Source organism: Anabrus simplex, chromosome 4 (genome assembly GCF_040414725.1).
Source record: "Anabrus simplex isolate iqAnaSimp1 chromosome 4, ASM4041472v1, whole genome shotgun sequence".
NCBI classification, from domain to species: Eukaryota; Metazoa; Arthropoda; class Insecta; order Orthoptera; family Tettigoniidae; genus Anabrus; species Anabrus simplex.
Genome location: NC_090268.1, coordinates 202,533,225 through 202,559,038, shown reverse-complemented (window position 1 = coordinate 202,559,038; position 25,814 = coordinate 202,533,225). Strand labels below are relative to the sequence as shown.

The 25,814-nt window shown below is 43.7% G+C and overlaps 1 protein-coding gene across 1 annotated transcript in view; it reads right to left on the bottom strand.

The window, feature by feature from the left end:
- Dhc36C (Dynein heavy chain at 36C) overlaps window positions 1–25,814 on the bottom strand; it is a 911,918-nt gene that overhangs the window by 304,402 nt on the left and 581,702 nt on the right. Inside the window, exon 34 of the mRNA XM_068227203.1 lies at window positions 11,775–11,955. Coding sequence (XP_068083304.1) covers window positions 11,775–11,955 — 181 coding nt within the window. The remainder of the gene's footprint in view (window positions 1–11,774; window positions 11,956–25,814) is intronic.

The following is a 25,814-nucleotide window of genomic DNA, read 5'->3' as shown; positions in this document are numbered from 1 at the left end:
ATTGTAAATGAAGGACAACTATTTTAGGAAAATAATACAACAGAGGAAACTGTTAAAATCGCTTTGGAAGAATCTGATAAGAAACACGCAACTGTAGGTGTAGACCCCACAACATTGCCTGCAGAAGAAGATGGCCAACGACACTTGGCTTCAATAAACGAATTTCTGGTGTGTTAAATGCGTTACTAAAGATACTTACAATTAGATGATCTATTTAAGTTTCTTGATACAGATTTGTAACAATAAATATTATTAATAGTAATAATATCCTGTTTTTATTTAGGAGAAATCGGTGACAGAAACTAGTTATGATAGTGAACTATGTTCTGGAAGACGAAAGAAAGGACAAGAAAGAAAAATCCCAGCCAAAATAGGGAGACAAAAAGAATAAAATGTATAAGGAATGAAACATACTACTCAAAGGGGAAAACTGAAGGAAGCTAAGGATCAAAACCGACTTTCAACCTATTAGGTTGTGTTCCACACATTTAGTACGTTCTGAAGAGATGTTAAGTACAGAACAAAAATGGCCACCCGGACACCAGTGGGATCCGAACCCACAACCTCTCGATTTCGCGTCGGTTGCTAAGGAGTTTCGCGACTATGCATGCCCTTGCTCAAAAATTCTATAATACAGATTATCACGATGATCAAACAGCACTCACTTGCGCCATGTTGAGTGAGTACGAAATAAAAAGAAAACGAGTGAAGAAATCAAAGAGAAAATAAAGTGACTAGGAACTACGTCAAATGTGAAATTCAGGTTTGCAGGAGTTTCTTTCTCGAGACCTTTAGCATTTCCAATGGCAGAGTGCGTCTACGATAAAATCGCCAAAGGGTATCAGGGATCAACGGGGAATCACTGGTGGGAGGAAGAGATACCCTCAGAATAAGTTTCAAGAAATAGTTGACCACATAAAAAAAGTTCCCAAATACAAATTACATTATGCTAGAGAACAAAGAGGTCTTCTGGCACCAGATACTACAATGGGTGTGATGTACAATTTATATAAGCAGTAGTACGAAACTCCTGTTTCACTTTCTTTGTATAAAAGGATATTCTTGTCAAAATTCAATTTGCAAAGAAAGAGCATCAAGAAGGACACGCGAAACCTCTGTGACATTTTACAACTCCAGATTAAGAATTCCTGTGGCAAAGAAATAAAACTGTCGAGGACAAGAACCTAAAATCCTCCGATATGAAAAAATCGAAGTTGGATGAAAAACTGGAAATCACTGCCATTGCCCCATATTCCCACAAATGTGGTTTCTTACAAGCGCCAACTGTGATTATACAACAAGGGATTAACGTGGGAAAGATCATAAAGATCATTGTTATGTCTGGTTGGAAGGAGAAGCAGGCCGAGGGGCTTAGGTTATAATGCTTATACAAGCATATCATGGAAAACGTGCACAAAGCCAAAGAAGTCATATTGTGGTCAGATTCTTGCGGAGGCCAGTATCGTAATATAAAGATTGTTCTACTTCTGAAAACAGTGTTCGAATAACACCCTACCATTGAAAAGACAACACAAAAATTCCTATTTCCAGGCCACAGTTTCCTCCTTAATGACAGCGAGTTTCGGGATATAGAACGTGCTTTAAAATTTCAGCGAGTCTCTACACCGCCGATCACTTTATAAATGTGATGAAAATGTGCCGAAAGAAGAACCCGCCTGTTGTACACAGAATGACTGGACCGGATTTCCATAGTACAGTTCATCTGGAGAAACACATTGTATACAGGAAGACAGGCACGAACAGTAAGAAGGTAAACTGGCTGCATGTGAGAGAAATACAGTTGAAGAAAGATAAACACAGTGGCGACGCGTGACGTTTCTAAAAGTGTTACCACACACCTTCTGAGAGTATATCTATCTCAAACGTCCACACCGTCTTTATTCCAAGCATTTTTTTTCGGAGTAAAATAGAACACATGGCCAACAATGCAGTTTATTCATTTTTTCACAACCACATAACCAATCCTGATCTATGTACCACGATTTACTGTTGCGCCATCACATGTCTCTGCTACTAACTTTCCACCATACTGAAATTCTTGTAACTTTCCAAAGAGATGTTAGCAGAACGATCACCGCTTACATCACCAAATCTCAAAAATGTCTTGAATTTCGCCTTCGGGACTAACATATGTAAATACAGTCGAGAGATATACTCTGTTAAAAATATCTGCACTTTCATCCAAAATAACGGAAATAAAGTTTGCTTTCTTAACCTCGTCTTTAATTTCGCTGGTCATTAAAGTAACTATGGCGTCAATAATATCATTTTGAATGTCATATGAATGTCCTGAGAAAACTTTAGATGTTTCGAAGTGGTGTCAACATGTCATCTTTCTTAGCAATTAATGTTAGTAACTCCCTGTAATTACCTCTTATCAGATTCTTCAATTTCTCGATGACCATCGAAAGGTAATATTTGCTTTGAAAGAAAACACACAGTATCTATTAAAGTGCTGATAATGTATCCGTTATTTTTACTAGCTCGTTATGCTAGTCAATTTTCTTTCTGTGAGCTGTACTCTATTCTGGACCTTCCGAACTGAATCATATCGCCAACAGCGAGGATGTGTGCTTGAGGCACTTCATGGTGTCTCCTTAAAACTCAAACTATATAAATTGCCCACACAGTCTTTATTCCAAGCAACCTTTCCTGAGGAAAATGGAACACACGACCAACAATACAGTTTATTCATTTCTTCACAACCACGTAACCAATACAGATCTACGTACTACGAGCCATGAAAATATCGCATTGTTCTTTTCCATTCCTTGGCTAAATTTTTAAGAAATGGCGTGGGTCTACCTTTTTCAATTATGTTTTTCTTTTCTTCAAAAGTTCTTAGCGAAAACGGCGTGTTCATTAAGTTTTCTAATATACATGAATATTCTGGGCCCGACAACTCACTTATTTTCGAGGTGGAAGTGACAGCACTCATTTTAATGTTTAAACTCATCGGCTCCTAAAGGAACGAGATGGAGGTCATGATATGATAATTAAAATTTGAAAACGAATCCACTGACTAGAATTTAAAACGGATGATGACGAAAAAAGCTGTGAGTTTAAAATACTCAGTGGATCTAATTCGTAATGCCTTATTTTCAATAAAATGATACATGATGCAGTAAGAGATCATGCAAAATAATATTTTATAAAACACATTAATATATACAAACACGAACTACAACAGAGTCAATTGAATAAAACGTAGTAAACAATATAAAGACTAATACGAAACACTACGTTTATATACGATAAAACAAACCACTACTCCTCATAAAACGGATGACGGGGTCTGCTGACTGCTCGTCATCTCGTAGGATGGGGGAGATGGTACTCGGGAGTGATAGACTACGGCACAGATCAGCCAAGTCCACGCACTCCGTAAGGATTTTCACCACGGTAAGATGATCAACGCAAGTATAAACCGCAGAGGGTTCTCCTTTCAGTAACCAAGAGTGCGTTGCTATACTGTGGCCTATCCGAAAGAGACATAATACCACTGCTTCCCTCCGAGAAGACCGAAGAGAAGTCCTCCATACCTTCGTTGTACCTTTTATCGTTCTCAGCTTATTCGAAAGAGGAGTGGCCTGCCACTCCATCTCCCAATGGGACATAACCAGATGTCTCAGCTGAGAGCGAATATCACTTGCAGGAACCTTGAAAGGCAACGGGGGCAGTGTAACTGCCTCCTTGGCAGCCTGATCTGCTAACTCGTTTCCCGCTATGCCCATGTGGCTTGGGAGCCACAGAAACGTGATTCTGATGCTTGTTGCTGATGCTGCTTGTTGTTTAAACGGGCCTAACATCGAGGTCATCGGCCCCTAATGGTACGAAATGAAATGACAACAAAAAATTCAAAATCATAAACTGACCAAAAGAAAAAAAATCGTCATGAAGAAGCTATCGATGGACATGTAGCACAAAAAAAACCAGAAAACAAAAAAAATTAGCGGATTCAACTCAAAAAAAGGATCATATATAATTTATTACTGACCAAGGGACTACTCATAAAGCAGAATCCTGAATCGAGGATGCTTGATGTCGAAAGGGGTGCAAAATCCACGTCTAAGGCCCCACGGAATGGTACCTGTCACGAGTAAAGTAGAACCATGTTATTTGTCATTTTGGGGTACTAATCGAAAGTAGCGAAGACTCACAGTGTTCCACATAAGACGGTACTACTCACAAGTATTGTACTGCGTACAGGTAACGCAGACCTATGTTGTTTCTCACACAATGGCGCCACTCACAGCCAACGCAAACCGATGAGTTTCCTCACCTAGGTGTACTAGGCACGGATGCCGGTCCAACGGGCCCCGTGGTGTTCCACACATAGGGGCTACTAATCACAGACAACGCAGACCCACGGTGTCGCACATAGTGGTACAACTAACAGGCACCGCCCAGACCCGCGGTGTTGCTCACATAGGTACGACGCACGGGTACTGGAAACCCACAGGGGAACCACTCTCTGCTGCTACTAATCACAAACCTATTGTGTACCAAATATAGCGGTACCACTCGTAAGTAAAGGCGACCCATGGTGATCCCCGCGTGATTGTACAAATCAATAGTAGTTTCATGGTTCTAATACCAGCATCCCTTGGTCGCCCCTCTTAGTCGCCTCTTACGACATGCAGGGGATACCGTGGGTGTATTATTCGTCTGCGTCCCCCACCCACAGGGGGTAAAGAGAGAGAGAAAAGAAGAAAGGGATCCGTCACTTCGAAAGATGAAGTAACGGACGAAGAAAGGCAAGGGCCACGAAGGGTGTGAAAATGAAAGACTCCCCAGGCTTCGAATGCTCTAATACCGTCGGGGTCGGAAAATAACAAGAGTTGACCAAGGAAGGTCGGACAGGATAGACGAAAGTGAGGGGCCTGGCACAAGTAAGTGGAAGCAATGTCAAGGCTCAGCTAGGGGCCCCGTGGTCGCCAATCCACACTCCCAAGTTGAGAGCCCCTTGGGCCCCTTTTAGTCGCTTCTTACGACAGGCAGAGGATACCGCGGGTGTATTCTCCACGAGCGTCCCCCACCCGCGGGGGGCGAAACGTGAATCTGGTGCCGGCATCCGAACACCGGCCAGCAGGTCCTGGACCCGCTGCACCAGAGGGTGCTGAATGAAACAGGTATCAATGGGCTGTAGCGAACGAAAGGAGTCAGTACACACAAGAAAGTGTTGGCGCTCATCGGACAGTGCGTACCGCAGAGCTTCACAGATAGCATAGAGCTCTGCTGTGTATATACTACAGGTTTCCGGAAGAGCAAATAGAAATCTATCGGTGTTGACAACGAACACACAGCCCACTTTAGTGTCTGTTCTCGACCCATCCGCGTAAATGACGCCTGAACCTGGATACTGGCCAACAACGGACAGAAAGAGCCTCCGATAAATCGAAGGGTCCGTGTTACCCGTCGGGCCAGTGTGTGATTCAGGATTATTTCAGGTCGTCGTATTATTCACGGAGGTACCACACTTGGTTGTCTGACAAGACAGGGAACCGAAGGTACATCAAACAATCTGTGACTGTTATCCAAGCGTATTCCAACCAGCCACGTTGCTCGAGGATAATCAGTGTACAGCCAACGGTTTTCATCATGGAATACGCAAGGATAGCTTGGGTGAAGTGGCATATATCGTAACTTTCCAGCATAGGACAAAATCATTTACAGGCGCTTCAGGTGTAAAGGCGGCACACCAGATTCAGCGAGCAGGACAGCAATAGGAATTGCACCAAAAGTTCCCGTTGCCAACCTAACACCGCTGTGGTGGATGCTAATCATGATCGAAAAGACGCTTTTCTTTGCTGATCCACATGCTGCACTGCCGTAGTCTAACCTGGATAAAATATGTGCCCTATAGAATCGTAGGACCACCTTGCGGCCTGATCCGGAAATAGTGCCGCTAAGATACTTCTAGATATAAAGTTCCCTAGCACACTTCGCTTTTAACTGCCGCACGTGTGGCTCCCACGATTGTTTGCTGTCGAAAAGGATCCCAAGATATAGGTGTCAACTACATTCCCTAAATGACGCTCAGGATGCGAGTGAAGAGTGTGCTTCGGGCAAAATTGTACAATAGAGATCTTTTCGGTTGAAAACCGAAAGCCGTATTCTAAAGTCCACCGTTTCACTCTCCTAATAGCTTGCTGTAATTGTCGGTCTGCGAATGCCATTTTGTGAGAGCTATAATGCAGAGTAAAATCGTCCACATATAGTGACGGTATTGCTGCTGAACATGCAGCAGCGAAAATATCGTTTATTGCAATCGCAAACAGAGTGACACTAAGAACCGATCCCTGTGGGACGCCAATTTCCTGAACGGGTATTACGAATATGCTCTTCCTACTGGACACAGAATAGACGGAGGAACAAAAAAATAGAACAATTTCAGAACAACTGCATCGTCATCCAAACGGAAATCAACAGGAAAGCTAAGAACCGTACCCCTGAGAACATCCAAATAGTGAGGCAAGCGTTATAAAACAACCTTGAACGGTTTACCCCGTTCGTCACTCCCTGCATCTTTCTGAATGGTTGGCGAGGGGAATCCTGCATAATGTTTTAAACCCAAACAAACTTGTGGCTACGCAGAAGTTCAGTCCTCGTGACTGCGAAGATCGAAGTGCTATCTTAAGTAGCAGTGCCGCAAATGGTGATGATGATATGATTGTGATGAGTGACGAGGCAGATTTCCATCTTTTCATTTATCTAAATAAGCAGAACTTTAGATACTGGTCATATACAAATTCGCACATCCTGCACGAGCGTCCCCGTCACAGTGAACGTAGGCGGTGCGGTGTGGTGTGGTGTGGTGTGGTATGAGCAGCTCTGGAACAATTGGACCATATTTTATCGATGAGGGTGTTCATGCTGTTACAGTGAATTCGGATCGCTATATTGCAGTGTTAAGCAATTTTCTGATACCGGAACTGCACAGACTCCATACTGATTCAGGTTAACTTTGGTACCAGCACGAAGGTGCGACAAAACACACACCTAGGGCTTTGGTGGCAATTTTAAACCATATGTTCCCTAGACGTGTCATTTCCTGCCATAGTAATGCTCTATGGCCTGCTTGTTCGACCAATCTCAGGGAGTGTGATTATCTTCTTTGTGGCAAACCCCGCTCAAGGAAGCAATTCGTCATGAAATATTGGTGATACCGTCTGATATGTTACAACGCGATGTGGGGAAATTCATAAGCAGGCTCAAGGAGTGTGTGAGAAACAATGGACCTCATTTGAAGAGTGTTGTATTCAAAAATAAATTGTTCTTCCAAGACATATCTTCCCGGTCATTATTAAATGGTAAAATTGTTTCTTTTCAATGAATGAAAGAATTTTGAAATTTTTAAAACCATCAGTTCTTTATGCCGAACTCTGTATAAGCATAAATGTACTAGTTATACGCATCAGTCGAAAATTCTTCTTTGAAAGTATTGATAACACAGACACATTCCTGCATAATCTGAGGCTGCGTCATCATTCACGCTCAGCTGCAAAATGAACTGAAAAGTGCGTGCGGGCAGGAAGGGAATGTGTTTGTGTCATTCTTGTGAATATTTAGGATGGCTAATTCAAGTACAAAATTTAGACACTAAAGCCATACCGAATGTTCTTATGGAAGTATCGGGTTCTGAAATTGAGGGTGAAGATAACATTTGATGATGATGATGCTTGTTGTTTTAAGGGGCCTAACATCGAATGTCATCGGGCCCTAATGGAACAAAATGAATGACATGAGACATGAAGTTAAAATTTTTAAAAAGTATCCACTGACTAGAGTTAAAAAACAATGGTGATGAAGAAAATTGAGGGTGAGATTAAAACAGTCAGTGGATCTAATACGCAATGCCTTATGTTCTATTAAAATAAGAGAAAGTACAGGAAATCGAAGGAATAAGGCATTGCCCAGTAATACAGATATTAACACATAATTTACATTAGACGTTCAAATAACACATTAAAATGCGCAACACAAACTAAAATGAAGTCAATGAGATAAAAGCGCAACTGACATAAACAACACTAGGACAAAGGACATCATCACACACGATAAAACAGACCGCTATCCATCATAAAGCGGATGACGAGGTCTGCTGACTGCTCGTCATCGCGCAAGATAAGGGAGATAGTACTCGGAAGGTTAATACTACGGCGCAGATCGACCAGGTCCACGCACTCCGTAAGGATGTGTACCACAGTAAGATGGTCGCCGCAGGTACACACAGGAGGGGGTTCTCCTTTCAGTAGATGGGAGTGCGTCAAGATACCGTGGCCGATCCGAAGGCGACATAATACCACGGCTTCCCTCCGCGAAGCCCGAAGGGAAGTCCTCCATACCTTCGTTGTTCCTTTTATCGCTCTCAGCTTATTGGGAAGTGGGATGGGCTGCCACTCCATCTCCCAATGAGACATAACCAGATGTCTCAGCTGAGAGCGAATATCACTTGCTGGAACCTTGAAAGGCAACGGGGGCAGTGTAACTGCCTCCTTGGCAGCCTGATCTGCTAACTCGTTTCCCTCTATGCCCATGTGGCTGGGGAGCCACACAAACGTAATTCTGGTGCCGGCATCCGAACACCCGGCCAGCAGGTCCTGGATCCGCTGCACCAGAGGGTGTCGAGGGAAACAGGTATCAATAGACTGAAGCGAACTCAAGGAGTCAGTACACACAAGAATGTGTCGGCGCTCATTGTCTAGTGCGTACCGCAGAGCCTCACACATAGCATAGAGCTCTGCCGTGTACACACTACAGGTGTCCGGGAGAGCAAAAAGAAACCGATCATTGTCGACAACGAACGCACAGCCCACCTTCGTATCTGTCCTTGAATCATCCGTGTAAACGACGACTGAACCTGGATAGCGGCCAAGAACGGACAGGTAGATCCTCCGATAAATCGAAGGGTCCGTGTCTCCTTTCGGGCCAGTGTGCAAATCCAGGATGATTTCAGGTCGTCGTACAACCCACGGAGGTACCCCACTTGGTTGTCTGACAAGGGAAGGAATCGAAGGTACGTCAAACAATTCATAACTGCTATCCAAGCGTATCCCAACCGGCCGCGTCGCACGAGGATGAGCAACGTACAACAAACGGTTGCCATTGCTGAACACGCAGGGATAGCTCGGATGAAGTGGCATCTGTCGCAAATTTGCAGCATACGTAAGTAGTAGTTGCTGGCGCCTCAGGTGTAAAGGCGGCACACCAGACTCAGCGAGCAGGCTAGCGATGGGGCTAGTACGAAAAGCTCCCGTCGCCAATCTAACCCCGCTGTGGTGGATACTGTTCAGTTTCGCAAGAATGCTTGGTCTTGCGGAGCCATATGCTGCACTGCCGTAGTCTAACCGGGATAAAATGTGTGCCCGATAGAATCGCAGGAGCACCGCGCGGTCAGCTCCCCAAATAGTGCTGCTAAGAAACTTCAAGAGGTTAAGCCTCTTGGTGCATTGCACTTTTAGCTCCCGCACGTGTGGCTCCCACGATAATTTACTGTCAAAAAGGAGCCCAAGAAATCGGTAGGTGTCAACAACTGGAAGAACGACTTTTCCTAGATAAAGCTCAGGATGAGGGTGAAGAGTACGTTGACGACAAAAGTGGACAACGGAGGTCTTTGCGGCAGAAAACCGAAAGCCATGTTCTAAGGTCCACTTCTCCACCCTCCTAATAGCTTGCTGTAGCCGTCGCTCTGCGACTGTCATACTGCACGAGCTATAGAAGATAACATTTACACAGGCAAGTAAAGTTAGATATTAAGCTATTTTGCGATGGATTCTTTAACATAGTTTTAAAATGCTCCCAAAAAATTCGGGTTGTTTCCCCGTGTAGAGATGACAACCTGCAGAAACTCGATGCGAGGCCACCGTCGAGCGACGATCAGCAGCACAACAAATTACTTGTTTAAACAAAGACCACTTAGGTTACAATTGATGACGATGATGCTTGTTTAAGGGGCCCTAAGAGCTAGGTCATCGGCCCTAATGGTACTTTTGAAAGTACAAAAATGTCCACTGACCAGAATAAAATATGCGATGAAAAATGAATGGATATGAATTTAAAACAATCAGTGGATCCGACCCAGAAACTATCATAAAAAGTAGTATTACTGACCAAGGGACTGCTTCCAAAGCACAATCCTGAATCGAGAATGCTTGTTGTCTAAAGGGGTCCTTAATCCAGGTCAACGGACCCTCATAATCGTATTTATCGCTAGTAAGGTAGAACAATGGTATTTGTCATGTTGCGGTACTAATCAAAAGTAGCGTAGACTCACGGTTTTCCACACATCATGGTACTATTCACAAGTATTGTACTTCACACAGGTAACGCAGATCAGTGGTATTTCTCACATAAGGGCGCCACTCATAGGCAACGCAAACCCATGGTGTTCCTCACCTAGGTGTACTAATCACGGGCGCCGGTATTCCCGTGGAGAACCTCATATAGTGGTGTCGCTGATATAGTGCTACTAAACACAGGCAACGCCCAGACCCGTGGTGTTTCTCACAACTGTACTAACCACGGGTAATGGAAAACCCACACAAACTCCCTTGCTGTTGCTACTAGTCACAAAACTACCGTGTACTTAACATAGTGGTACTACTTTCAAGTACAGGCGACCCATGGTGTTCCTCGCGTGATGGTACTAATCACAAGTATTTTCATGGTTCTAACACAATCAACGCCTGGTTTCCGCTCTAACTTGCCTCTTACGACAGGCGGAGTATACCGAGGGTGTATTCTCCGTCTGCGTCCACCACCCACAGACGGTAGACAGAGAGAAAACAGAAGCAAAACGAATGGATCCGACACTTCGAAAAATGAAGTAACGGACGAAGAAAGGCAAGGGCCACGAAGGGCGTGAAAATGAAAGACTCCCTAGGCCTCGAATGCTATAATGCCGTCGGGGTCGGAAAAGAACAAGAGTTGACCAAGGGAGGTCGGACAAGATAGACTAAAGTGAGGAGCCTGGCACAAGTAAGTGGAAGCAATGCCAGAAATCAGCTAAGGGCTCCGTGGTCGCAACCCACACTCCCAAGATCAGAGCCCCTTGGGCCCCTGTCAGTCGCCTTTTACGACGGGCAGGGGATACCGTGGGTGTATTCTACACCCTCAGGTGGTGACCAAGGGTGTCGCTCATATAGCGGCATTAACCACAGGCAACGCCCAGACTCGTGGTGCTTCTCACAATGGTACTAATCATGTTCCGTATATAGTGGTACTAATCACGGGTACTGTAAAAGTCATCATGGTTCACCCTCTGTTGCTAGTAATCACAAACCTATTGTCTACCGAGTAGTGGTACTACTCACAAGTAAAGGTGACCCATTGTGTTCCTCGCGTGTTCGTACTAATTACAAGTATTCTCGTGGTTTTAATTCAATCATGCCTTGGTCGCCCCTTTTAGTCGCCTCTTATGACACGCAGGAATACCGTGGGTGTACTTTTCGTCTGCATTCCGCACCAACAGGGGGTTGTGTGTTTCGTCCGCGAGAGCTATTTTATTTCACTGAAGTCCGCCGGCAAGCCGGTTAGCACCCCGCTCTCGGCCACGTGGGACGCGGTACGTGGGAGTATCATCTCTCCACCTGCTACGGCAGCGTAGTAGGTTCGTGGAGTTTCAATTTTATACTTAATTTCTACACAATAGAGACTTGAACAAACTCCTTTTTTCCTGTAAACTTACGGTTTTATGGCAGGTGCCTATTTTCCACTGGGCATCTCAACTGTGAACCATAAAGTGTACCTACCTCTGCCACATCAGCCGATTCCTTTTCTACTTTGGACATCATCTCTTGCACTTGCTGCGCCGCAATCACTATCTTTGGCTTGAGAGCAACAAGTTCATCCTGAATAAGCGAGACCTGCTCGGCAGCACTCACCAACTTCCCAACCCCACCTTCGTAACGATACTTGGTCTTGAGAACTTCCCTATAAACAATATACAATCACAATTATATACAAAAATGTAAAAACAAGAAACAGAATTTGGGGCAGATGACAAAATAAATCAGCTACCTCAGTAAAGCCAACATCTTGAACTAGGGAATGTGTGTTGATTTAAAGCAGCTACAAGGTGAAACAATAAGGTATGGTCAAACTTTCACGACACATTCCTCACATGTAAAAGAAGAAAAATAATGTATTATACTGACATGGGTCCGGAAAGGCATTTTTTGTATGTCAGAACTCATTTTGCACAGCTCTACACAGTAGATTAATCATGGGAAACACACAGGAACAGAATGTACAGCACACCACATGAAACACTTTCTTACATGGAATGTTCAAAATGCCCTCCGCCACCACACGGAATCGCGGATGAACTCATGTATCCCTCCCTATTCACTCATTTACGTGACTAACAGAAACTGTGTTGCGTGAAATAGTATACTTGATGAACAGTCCTGTCACACACTCTGCTCTTCCCTTTCTTGACACCCCTCAAGTGCACTTTATGATGAACTTGATGTTTAAATGGGCCTAACATCGAGGTCATCGTACGAAATGAGACGGAATGGAATGAAAAATTAAAAGTCCAAAATTCTCCACTGACCAGAATTCAACACGTGAGGACGAAGAATGAATGGATGGACATGAATTTAAAACAATCAGTGGATGCGACCCGCAACGCTTTACTTTCACAGAAACTGACGTAAAATAATAGGATTACTCACCAAGGGACTGCTGCTATAGCATAACAATGATTCGATGATGCGTACAGTCTAAAGGGGGTGCAAAATCCAAGTTATCGGCCACTCATTACGGTACTGATCGCTAGGAATGTAGACCCATGATATTTGTGCTGTTGCGGTACTAATCAAAAGTAGCGGAGACTCGCGGTATTCCACACATTATGGTACTACTCACAGGTTATGAAATTCGACATACAATACAGATCTATGGTTTTTCTCACATTGCAGCGCACTTTACAGGCAACGCAACCCTATGGCGTTCATCACATAAGAGTACTAACCACAGAGACCTGCACTATAAAGTGGTGTTACTCATAGTGGGTACTAATCATAAGCAAGGCAGAACCATGGTAGGTATCCCATGGTCCTGTTCATATGGTGGTACTAATCACAGGTACTGCAAAAGCCGACCGCACGGTGCTCCTGTGTGCTACTAATCACAAACCTATTTGGTACCTAATATAGTGGTACTACGCACAAGTAAAAGCGACCCATGGTGTTGTCGGCGTGGAGGTACTAATCACAAGTAGTTTCATGGTTCCAAGACAATCATCCCTTGGTCGGCCCTTTTAGTCGCCTCTCACGACAGGCAGGGGATACCGTGGGTGTAGTATTCGTCTGCGTCCCCCACCCACAGGGGGTAAAGAGGGAGGAAAAAGAAGAAAGAAGGGATCCGTCACTTCGAAAAACGAAGTAACGGACGATTAAAGGCACGGGCCACGAAGGGCGTGAAAATGAAAGACTCCCTTGGCTTCGAATGCTCTAATACCATCGGGGTCGGAAAAGAATAAGAGTTGACCAAGGGAGGTAGGATAGGATAGATGAAAGTGAGGAGCCTGGCACAAGTAAGTGGAAGCAATGCCAAAATCAGCTAAGGGCCCCGTGGTCGCCAATCCACACTCCCAAGTTGAGAGCTCCTTGGGACTCTTTTAGTCGCCTCTTACGACAGGCAGGGGATACCGAGGTTGTATTCTACATGTGCGTCCCCCACCCGCAGGGGGTACAAAATTTGAAACAGGGGTATCTAGTACCCAACCTATTGGGCCGTAGCGGAAAAGAACAGGTTAAGAAAATGGCCCGAAACACAAATTGAATGAAGGCGTGTACTTGCACTCCTAGATATGAATTCTTAAAACCTAAAGGGCACTTGGCCGAAGAAACAGGGGCTATTCCCTAACTATGGAGGTGACTCGTATAAGAATAAATTAAGACATTATGGAAAGGAAGAAAGCCAGTTACAAAACGTAGTCACCTCAAACCAATATGAAGGAGAGCTTGAGAGGCTACATCACTCTCTATCCCCGATTTACAGTTAAAGATTTTATGAAATTTTTACATTAGCTGGCAGGAAGTTACATTTTTAGGAAAACTAGGTTACATAGTTAAAGTTTCGGACCTTTCCCTCCGGTTAAACTGCGGAGCTAGCAAGAAATAAAGATGTTAAGTGGCCATTACCTGGTAGAAGTTCTAGCAGCTGACGATCAACTGGCCAAGAAACGTGAAAATCTGCAGTTTATAAACCTTCGGGGAAAATTCGAGATCATTCAAGATTAAACTAGCCACACCCTCTCACTTTTATTGGTGAATTTAAAAGTTACACTGAAGATTGAAGAAGAAGAAGAATACAGTGATTGGTAGAAAATTAATTACAGAAATTAGGGATTGTCTAGATTCAAAACTGGCGGAAAGAAAAGATAAATATTGCCAACCCTAAAATAAATGAACATGAATTAGTAAAAAAAAAACCTTATCAATACAAAACTTCTGGAACAAGGCCAGAATTCGCCGGCACAGCTATAGCGACATACTACGGGACCCCCTGGGTAGTAGGGGCTTTCGGGTGGGGACAATTCAAAAGTTTATTGATGAATGTTCCCGTTTCACTGTCCGTTTCTTCACACTCGTTCTTTTCCCATCTTACTTCACCGGTATCCACATATCACATATTATACCTATTCTATCACTTACATATTTCCATATTACACTAATTTCAGTTACCTCTTATAAATTCCTGGGGGCAGACTGTCTCGAACCAACGATCTTCGACTCCGTAGTCCATCACCTTCCCCACTCGGCTAACGAGTTACTTGACATTCAAACGTATTAAGGAGATATGTATATGTACATACGTATACATGCATGTAGTACACAAGAAGTGAAACAGATGGTATCACAAAGAATTTCATATTTACACCAAAAGATGGCACTCTCGTCTCCCCCGACCCTCAACTGTTGCCAACTTAAATTTCAAAGAGAAACGAAAATACATCAAACTCAAGTCACGAGTTTCATAACCACCACACGTTCCTTGTATAAAAGGAGACCATGTATCCACGTTCCTTCCAGTCATTCGGCACAGTATAGGCATACATAGTGGACATTCAGTACCAACAATATGTTGGGAATCGCCGTAGTAGTCAGCAAATATCAAGAGGAACTGCGGAAATCCACATTCATTCCGCGTTCCTCTTACTCGAAATTCGTACTCGGGAAGCCGGGAGTACCGAATAGGAGATTTCTACAACAGGTTGTATCGAACAAGGAAATGGTCATGGCATTCCTACGGGAAACCAGACTGATTAAAGACACCGTAAAGTGCCCCAAGTGTCAGTCCAACATGACCTTGGAGGACACAAAACAAACAAGCGACGGCGTAGGATGGGCCTGTAACAAAGGGCCAAGGGAATCGAGGTGCAAAACCACCAGAACCATACGTCAGAAGTCTTGGTTTTCCAAAAGCAACCTCACAATTCCCAAAATCATACAGCTGACGTATGAAATAGCTCACAATACACACTCGGCCGATATAATCCGTGAATACGGCTTCTCAAAAAATACCATCACCGACTGAACAAACTTCTACCGAGAAGTACTCGGTAACTATATAGAAACGACATCAGAATCCATCGGCGGCCCGAATACAATTGTCGAGGTCGACGAGAGCAAATTCGGCCGAAGGGGGCACTTCGTGGAAGGCCAGTGGGTTTTCGGTGGTGTAGAGAGGGGTTCGGGCAAGTGTTTCTTCACCACCGTCGAAGACAGAACGGCCCAATCCCTCATATCCACAATAAAGCAGTGGATAAAGCCCGGTACCACCATCATCACTGACTGCTGGAAATCTTACAGCACTCTCAAAAAACATGGGTATCAGCACCTCACAGTTAATCATTCAGTCGAATTCGTGGACAAAATAACTGGTGCGCACACAAATACAATTGAATCCACATGGCGCCATGTCAAAGCATCCGTCCCGGAATATAACGGCAGGAAAAGCCTCTACACTGGCTACCTCGCGACGCACATGTTTAATAAACAATGCAAAGTAGCAGGCGAAGATAAATTTAATAAATTTTTGGAAATCGTCCGCGAGATTGACTGGTAAGCAAATACAGTGGTAAGTCTGAACAGGCTCGCCAACATTCACCACTCCCTTCAATATATCTTCCATGATCCTGTTCTCTCAATGCACATGTGTGCAACACGAAAGGCAGTTCTCGCCGTTCCTCCCTTCGTAACAGACATGATACCGTCGCCGTAGTGTCGAGTGATGTTTGAACAGCAAGTACAACTACACGAAAACATTCCACTAGTGAGTCCAGCTCTCCGATAGTGGTGATTATTGTTTTAAGAGGAAGTACAACTAGAAACAAACACTCCTGTCCTCTGTTCAGCTGTATGATAGTGGTGATTATTGATGAGGCTTGTTGTTTAATGGGGCCTAACATCGAAGGTCATCGGCCCCTAATGGAACGAGATGAAAGACATGAGAGATGAAGTTAAAATTTAAAAAAAAAATATCCACTGACTAGAGTTTTAAAAGAAAGGTGATGAAGAAAAATGAGGGTGAAATTAAAACAATCAGTGGATCTAATACGCAATGCCTTATTTTCTACTAAAATAAGAGAATATATAGGAAAACTAAGGAATAAGGCATTGCCTGGTAGTACATAATTTACGTGAGACGTTAAAATAACACATTAAAATACGTAACAAACTAAAATGAAGTCAATGGGATAAAAGCGCAAGTGGCACAAAACACACTAGGACAAAGGACAGCATCACACACGATAAAACAGTCCACTATCCCTCATAAAGCGGACGACGAGGTCTGCTGACTGCTCGTCATCACGCAAGATAAGGGATAGATCGACCAGGTCCACACACTCCGTAAGGATGTGCACCACGGTAAGATGGTCGCCGCAGGTACACACCGGAGGGGGTTCTCCTTTCAAAAGATGCGAGTGAGTCAAGATACCGTGGCCGATCCGAAGACGACACAATACCACGGCTTCCCTCCGCGAAGCCCGAAGGGAAGTCCTCCATACCTTCGTTGTTCCTTTTATCGCTCTCAGCTTATTGGGAAGTGGCAATGGCCTGCCACTCCATCTCCCAATGGGACATAACAAGATGTCTCAGCTGGGAGCGAATATCACTTGCTGGAACCTTGAAAGGCAACGGGGGCAGTGTAAATGCCTCCTTGGCAGCCTGATCTACTAACTCGTTTCCCTCTATGCCCATGTGGCTTGAGAGCCACAGAAACGTGATTCTGGTGCCAGCATCCCAATACCCGGCCAGCAGGTCCTGGATTCGCTGCACCAGAGGGTGCCAAGGGAAACAGGTATCTATAGACTGGAGCGAACTCAAGGAGTCAGTACACATAAGATAGTGTCGGCGCTCATTGTACAGTGCGTATGGCAGAGCCTCACAGATAGCATAGAGCTCTGCCGTATACACACTACAGGTTGCCGGAAGAGCAAAGAGGAACCTATCATTGTCAACAACGAACGCACAGCCCACCTTCGAATCTGTCCTTGAACCATCCGTGTAGACGACGACTGAACCTGGATAGCGGCCAACAACGGACAGGAAGAGCCTCCGATAAATCGAAGGGTCCGTGTTTTCCTTTGGGCCAGTGTGCAGATCCAGGATTATTTCAGGTCGTCGTACGACCCACGGAGGTACCCCACTTGGTTGTCTGACAAGGCAAGGAACCGAAAGTACGTCAAACAATTCATAACTGCTATCCAAGCGTATCCCAACCGGCCGCGTCGCTCGAGGACGAGCAGCGTACAGCAAACGGTTGCCATTGTTGAACACGCAAGGATAGCTTGGATGAAGTGGCATCTGTCGCAAATTTGCAGCATACGATAAAAGCATCTGCTGGCGCCTCAGGTGTAAAGGCGGCACACCAGACTCAGCGAGTAGGCTGGCAATGGGGCTTGTAAGAAAAGCTCCCGTCGCCAACCTAACCCCGCCGTGATGGATGCTGTTTAGCTTCAGAAGAATGCTTGGTCTTGCTGAGCCATATGCTGCACTGCCGTAGTCTAGCCTAGATAAAATGTGTGCCCTATAGATTCGTAGGAGCACCGTGCGGTCAGCCCCCCAAGAAGTGCTGCTAAGAAACCTCATGATGTTAAGCTTCTTAGCGCATTGCACTCTTAACTGCCGCACGTGTGGCTCCCACGATAATTTACTGTCAAAAAGGAGCCCAAGAAATCGGTAAGTGTCAACAACTGGAAGAACAACATTTCTTAAGTAAAGCTCAGGATGTGGGTGAAAAGTATGTTGACGACAGAAATGGACAACGGAGGTCTTTGCGGCAGAAAACCGAAAGCCATGTTCTAAGGTCCACTTCTCCACCCTCCTAATAGCTTGCTGTAATTGTCGCTCTGCGACTGCCATACTGCACGAGCTGTAGTACAGAGCAAAATCGTCCACATATAGCGACGGTATTACTGCTGGACCAGCAGCAGTGACAATACCGTTCATGGCAATCGCGAACAGAGTGACACGAAGGACCGATCCCTGTGGGACTCCATTTTCTTGAACGTGGTATTGCGTATATGTCCTCCCTACGCGGACACGGAATAGACGGAGGGACAAAAAATTCGCAGTAAATACCGGCAAGTTACCTGGGAATCTCCATTGATGCAGGACAGAAAGGGTGCCTTATCGCCATGTGGTGTCGTAGGGGTGGACAGTTGCGGGCTTTTGGGCGTAATCGCACACGTAAGAGGCCCATCTCCGGGCAGCACGCACATCAAAATTTTGAATGGTCTACATCTGACCCTCGGAAAAATAATAAAAAATAAAGAGTGGACCATGGCCACATGACCCTTGAAGTCGCCTTCTACGACAGGCACGGATTACCTATGGATGCATTCAGCCTCTCCCATCCACAGGAGGCCCAACACATTATACCAAACCGCAATCCATGTCCGCGCCAAGGTCGCCCCTTTTTGTCGCCTCTTACGACAGGCAGGGGATACCGCGGGTGTATTCTGCATGTGCGTCACCCACCCGCAGGGGATAGTGTGTTTCGTCCGCGAGAGGTATTTTATTTCCCTCAAGTCCGCCGGCAAGCCGGTTAGGACCCCCCTATCCGCCACCTGGGACGCGCCACGTGGGAGTATCACTTCTCCCCCCTGCTACGCCATCGTAGTAGGTTCGTGGGTGGTGGTGGTGTTTATTGTTTTCAGAGGAAGTACAACTAGAAACAAACACTCCTCTCGTACGCCCAGCTCTGTGATGGTGCTGATTACTGTTTTAAGAGGAAGTACAACTACCAAGAAAGAACTCAACATTCTACCCAGTCCTGGCTCATCGTACCGATTATTATTTGCAACAGGAAGTACAACTACCGAAAGCAATTCAATCTCCTGTTCGGTACTCCATCCGTATTTGCACTTCAGAGAGTACTACTACGGCAACACAACAATTCCATCTTGTGCCACTCCTGTCACACAGTTCCTACACTTCTGGTGAGTACTCATAAATTCATATCCTCTCTTAGTGATTTCCATATACTCCCAATGTATAGTGTTGTTTTCCAATTAGTGACATACTGACCAGAAGTTTACTTTCAACAACAATCGCTCAATTAGCAATGCTGTCGCACCTAACCAAACCTAACCTAATCTGTCACTATCAGTGGTTTTCGGTGGATCACCCCGCTCATTTAGTATTGCTGTCGCACCTAACCAAACCTAACCTAACCTAACCTGTCACTATCAGTGGTTTTCGGTGGATCACCCCGCTCATTTACTAATGCTGTCGCACCTAACCAAACCTAACCTGTCACTACCAGTGCTTTTCAGTGGATCACAACCTAACCTGTCACTACCAGTGGTTTTTCGATGGATCACAATTGCTTTCGTAAGGGATGCTATAGGCCCATTGGCCGCTTCGCGGCCCTAACCTGGGGACTTACGCCCGCAGACCCCCTTTGCTTGTCCGCAGACCCCCTTTGCTTGTCCACAGACCAATGGTTTTGCCACTACCCCGACCTGCTTAATACTCGTAAAGTTTTCGCGAATTCAAGCCAGCCCTATCATATCGGGCTGTTAATATCTATTTCACAAACCAACAAGTGCAACCCCATACCCGTCAATTGTGTTACAGTCTCAAAAACTCAAATATATCAGACCATTCATTCATATATTTAGCGGCCGCTACAGGTCCCTTCGAATTATCCGCCATGTTTGCAAACATCAACTCGCCAAACACGTCATATATGACGTCATATAGACGCACAAGCAGAGGCCGCGGAGCCCGTGCTCGCCCGTGTCGGCAGATCCTGGACTTATACCAAACTTCTTTAATCAAAAGTTCTTTCACTTCGCACCAGGGTTCATGATCATAGTTTTTTGTAGCGATATCTATGGAAGAATGTTCAGACTTCTTGATGAATGGAAAACAAAACAAGTAGAAATTCACACAGTTCAGGAAACTTCACAATAACGAAATTATATCATATTTTAGCGGTGACATCTTCAGAGTAAAGTTCTAAATTGTTGTATTATTGGTTTCACATTTGATAGATAGAGGAGTTCTTTTAGGCGCTCATTTTGAACGGGCGGCGTAGAGGTGCACCTCCCGGTACAATTATTATTAATTATTATTTTATTATTATTACTTGAATATCATAAACTCCTAACACATCCAGATGTATCCTCTTTGCTGACTCAGCAAGTTCTACTTTATTTCTTCCATAAGCCCCATTAATACTGATAGCTCCCCATCAAATTCCATTTTCTTCACCAATTTGTTTCCAAAAAGTCAAATGGGAGTGGGACTCCGTTCCTCTCATAGGTCCGAGGTTTGCTTAAAATGTTTTGGGCGTGCTCAGTGAAAATTATGTGAACCAGGATACTATCTTTACTAAGACCCAGTTAGTGACCACTTGTAGACTGTATAGTCCTAGCCACCTGAGCGCAAGGAGGGCCATGAATCAGACTATGTACTAGATGCCCATTCTCATTCCGTAGCAACCGGCATCCCGACTCTCAGGACAATTTACAATGCCACTCGGCCGTTGCCCATGGTTCATGAACTAGGACGAGAGTACAGCAAACCACACCACGAACCATTATTATTTATAATCTTATTTTAAGAGTGTTAGTACAGTATTATTTTTATTGTCATTATTTTATACTTAATATTATTTGTACAATAATTTAATTTTACTCTGTTCATCGTAAGTATTCATATTCTTTTTTACAAGCAATTATCATTTAGTATTCCTGATCAAGAACACCGCTGAACTTAGAAGGATTCTTAAAGTACCATTCTGCGAAACAAAAAAAAAATATAGCAATACAGATTCGACGGACTGTACCCATCATTCATTTCCATCTATGCCCGAGAATCTGACCCCGCCCCCCTTCCTAATCCAAAAAATCTGAAGCTTTAACAATTATAAATTTCCACTTTTGATGTTTGTAAGTTCTAGTGAAATTGTAAGCTGATTAGATCCGAATGGTCGCTCTCATTGGAGGACGGACAATTATTTAATAACTCTCTCTCCCTCCCTCAAGTTGGTTCGTAATTTGTATGTATTCATTTATTTTTCCAAATCTTACGATATATTGTACCAGTAAAATAGCCCGACTTTATGAATTACTATTAAAGTCAGCACGAAGTAGGTTTCAGGGCGATTCTGGGTGGTTTCTAGCTAGGGCTTGGTACAGGAGGCAGGGTCCTATCTACAAGAAAAGTTTTAAATTGATTGAATAATAGTTTGATTCAGAAAATGCCTTTCAAAGTGCACATCACTTTACTGTTGACAGACGCTGTCTTCAACATCGCCTTTTGATGACCCGTGCTCCCAGTTCACCAGGCTGAAACACGTTCTGGAAGTCACCAATATTTCGTTGAGATAAGCCCGGAACACCCAGGTTGGTTTGATATGGGTTTGAGTCTCGAACTTTCGACGTTGTGGACGATATCCGACGATGTTGCGGGGTAATCGCTCGTCACATAACTTACACGAGTGTCCAAATTTACACAGTCCCCCCGACACTTTTGTTTAACAGCACTGTTTCATTTAATATGGTTGGGATATGCCGTCGAATTCACTCTTAATCTTGTAGATAAAATTTTAAAACTTCACTAAAGATGTATATGCAAGTAGCATCGAGATTGGAAGAAAATAAAGCACAGTTCATGAATAGAAATAATGAAACTGAAAATTGTTCACGCACTCGGCACAGTTCGTGGTGATTTTCCACTAAATAAAGTAGCACTTGACATTGAAAGAAATGTATGACTGCTCTAGAATTTATCAAAGACACTGATGTCAGTCATGAAACAACACTGAACACTTTGACGAAGAAATAAGGTTGTAATGAAAAGTACAGTTGGTTGTTAGATGCGCTTGACATTAAAGAAATAATACATAGTTCTGTTTGAATTGGATTTTGAAAAACACAGTTTGAATTCATAGTGAAGCACTTGTGTCGCAGTACACGATTATACTTTTATTATGGTAATCATTTGCAGTAACATTCATGGGAATGTTCGGACACTTTCATAAATACTCGTGTCTATTAAGGAAATTATGCCGACTGAGATTTGAAGAAAAACTGCCACAGTATAACGTACTAGTGTCACATTGAAATTAATTATGTTTGTTCAGATGCTAAGTTTCACACAGGCAACGTTGTAATAAACTCAGTTCAACAAGAACAAAAGTAAGTTGCATCGAGAAGTTTCTACATGCGCACAGAATACAAGTCAGACTTAACTGTTGTCACCTAAGTCCAATACAAGACTCGTCATAATCAGAGTTCCAATAAGCGCACAGATTATAAGTTCAACACGCCTGTCAGAGTTTACGTCCCATATGAAGACTTTTAAATATTCGAAGGTAGCCTCTGTCAGCACTTCGACGAACACGGCAGCGTGGAGAGTCAGGCTGAACACTCAGCTATGACTGTCTGATCTGGGTAAAGTGAGCTCTCTTTATATTCGGTTTGGGGCTCCTACGTCATCACATAATGTGATCTCTTTGAAGCGGATTATCTCACGAATCCCTCGACGAATTTCCTTGTGATTCGCAATTTGAGACATTTATGCTATCCTCTTCAAAATGACGCATCGCTCAAGTGGCTGCGATTATTATTAGAGAAGTTTTGAATGTTTTTCAATCGAATGTTCGCGAAGGCGTGACGTTCATATCCAGAACATACCAGGCCATGCCGGCTACACGTGGTGTCAGGCGGGTAGTCTATCTTGTCCCTGCAGCTACGTCACACACACAGCTGACGGCGGCTAGCCTGCTCATTCTTCCGAACGTAAACAAATCAAGTTAGCTCTGAACGTCTTGCGTAATGATTGAATACAATTAATTATAAAAAATACGGTATGTACAGGTCGAAACCGGTACAATATAAAGGTGCACAGTGTAATTAACAATCTATATAATGCATAAAATCCATTATTATTATTATTATTGTTATTATTATTATTATTATTACTCTAAAATGTAATTATATAAGGAAATGTATATATTGTTGTGTGAGTTGTCAGTCCATAGACTGACTAATTTTTCATTTCTATGGATATACTACGTCTTACACCTGCTCTAATCTGCTCGTCATATTCAAATCTTGATCTACCGCTTTCACTGTCCTCAAAAACCAACTGAACACATGTTGGGTTTCTTGAGATATTTCCTATCATTCCATCTCTTCTTGTCGACAAATTTAGCCAAATCTATCTCCTCTCACCAATTAGATTTAGTATCTCTTCATTCATGATTCGATCTACCCATCTCACCTTCAGCATTCTTCTGTAACACCACATTTCAAAAGCTTTTGTTCTATTTCTCTCAGAACTGTCATCCATGTTTCACTTTCATACAATGCCATGCTCCAGATCATTGGTCTTCGAAAAATCGTTCTAATTTCTATATCAATGTTTGATCTGCTATTGAAGGTTATTTTATTACCCAAGTAACAATATTTTTCTACTTCATTTCCTAATCTAATATTTCCTGCATCACTTGACTTCGTTCGAGTACATTCCATTACTTTAGTTTTGGACATTTTCATCTTGTACTCCTTCCCCAAGACTCTGTCCATACCTTTCAGCAATTTCTCCAGATCTTCTGTAGACTGAGATAAAATAACAATATCATCCACAAATCTCAGGTATTTTTTATTTCCTCCCCATGGATTGTGATTCCCATTCCAAATTCCTCTTTGATTTCTGTTACCACCTGTTCTATATAGATAGTGAAATGAATGTGGGACAATCTGCAGCCTTACCACACTCCTTTCTGGATTTCTGTTCTTTTTCAAAGTCCTAGATTCCTATCACTGCAGACTGATAAACAAACGTAGGCAAAGTAATTGTGTTCATTATTAGTGCCAAGAAGACTTATATTCTTTATTTTATTAGTTTATAATTGAAAGGCACAGGTATATTATGAACATTCAAATACGCATTTCGCTCAAGAAGGAACACCGATGATTTTTTTAATATATACTGTATATAATATTATGTATAATTAAATGCTTTCATGATTATGATGCATGCTGTTTAAAGGGGCCTAACGTCTAGGTCATCAGCCCCTAATGGTACGAAATGACACGAAAGGTAATATCAATTTAAAATTCAAAAATTCAACCACTGACCAGATTTCAAAACTTGATGGTCAAGAATGAATGGAGTATTATTAATTTAAAATAATCAGTGGATCCAACTCAAATTATTGAAAGCTTAAAACTTCCAAAATCAATCAACTGACTAGAATTCAAAAATAAGACGATGAACAATTATTATGAACTTAAAACAATCAGTGGATCCGACCCGCAGTGCCCCACCTTGCCAGAAACTAACTTAAAACAATGGTGTATACTGACCACGGGCTGCTTCTACAGCACAATCCTGAATCGATGATGCGTTTTTGCCTAAAGGGGTCAAAATTCAGGTCAACGGGCCCTCATAACTTTACATATTGCTAGTAAAGCGGAACCAAGGTATATCGCATGTAGCGGTACTAAACACAAGTAACGTAGACTCACGGTATTCCTCACATTGTGGTACTACTCACAGGTAACGCAGACCTATGGTGCTTCTCACATAATGGCGCCACTCCTAGTAAGCAACGCAAACTCATGATATTTCCCCCGCGCAGCTGTATTTCTCACAGGGACCAGTACTAACCACAAGAAACATAAGCCCATATATGTTCCGCACATAATGGTACTAATCATCTTCTTCTTAATCTGCTTACTCTCCAGGGTTGGCTTTTCCCTCGGACTCAGCAAGGGATCCCACCTCTACCGCCTCAAAGGCAGTGTCCTGGAGCTTCAGACTTTAGGTCGGGGGATACAACTGGGGAGGATGACCAGTACCTCGCCCAGGCGGCCTCACCTGCTATGCTGAATAGGGGCCTTGGTGGGGTATGGGAAGATTGAAAGGGATAGACAAGGAAGAGGGAAGGAAGCGGCCGTGGCCTTAAGTTAGGTAGCATCCCGGCATTCACCTGGAGGAGAAGTGGGAAACCACGGAAAACCACTTCCAGGATGACTGAGGTGGGAATCGAACCCACCTCTACTCAGTTGACCTCCCGAAGCTGAGTGGACCCCGTTCCAACCCTCGTACTTTTCAAATTTCGTGGCAGAGCCGGGAATCGAACCTGGGCCTCCGGAGGGTGGCAGCTAATCACACTAACCACTACACCACAGAGGCGGACATGGTACTAATCATGGGTACTGTAAACCCAAGTGATCCACCCACGATGCTACTAATCACAAACCTATCGTGCACCTCACATAGTGGTACTACTCGCCAGTAAAGTCCACCCGT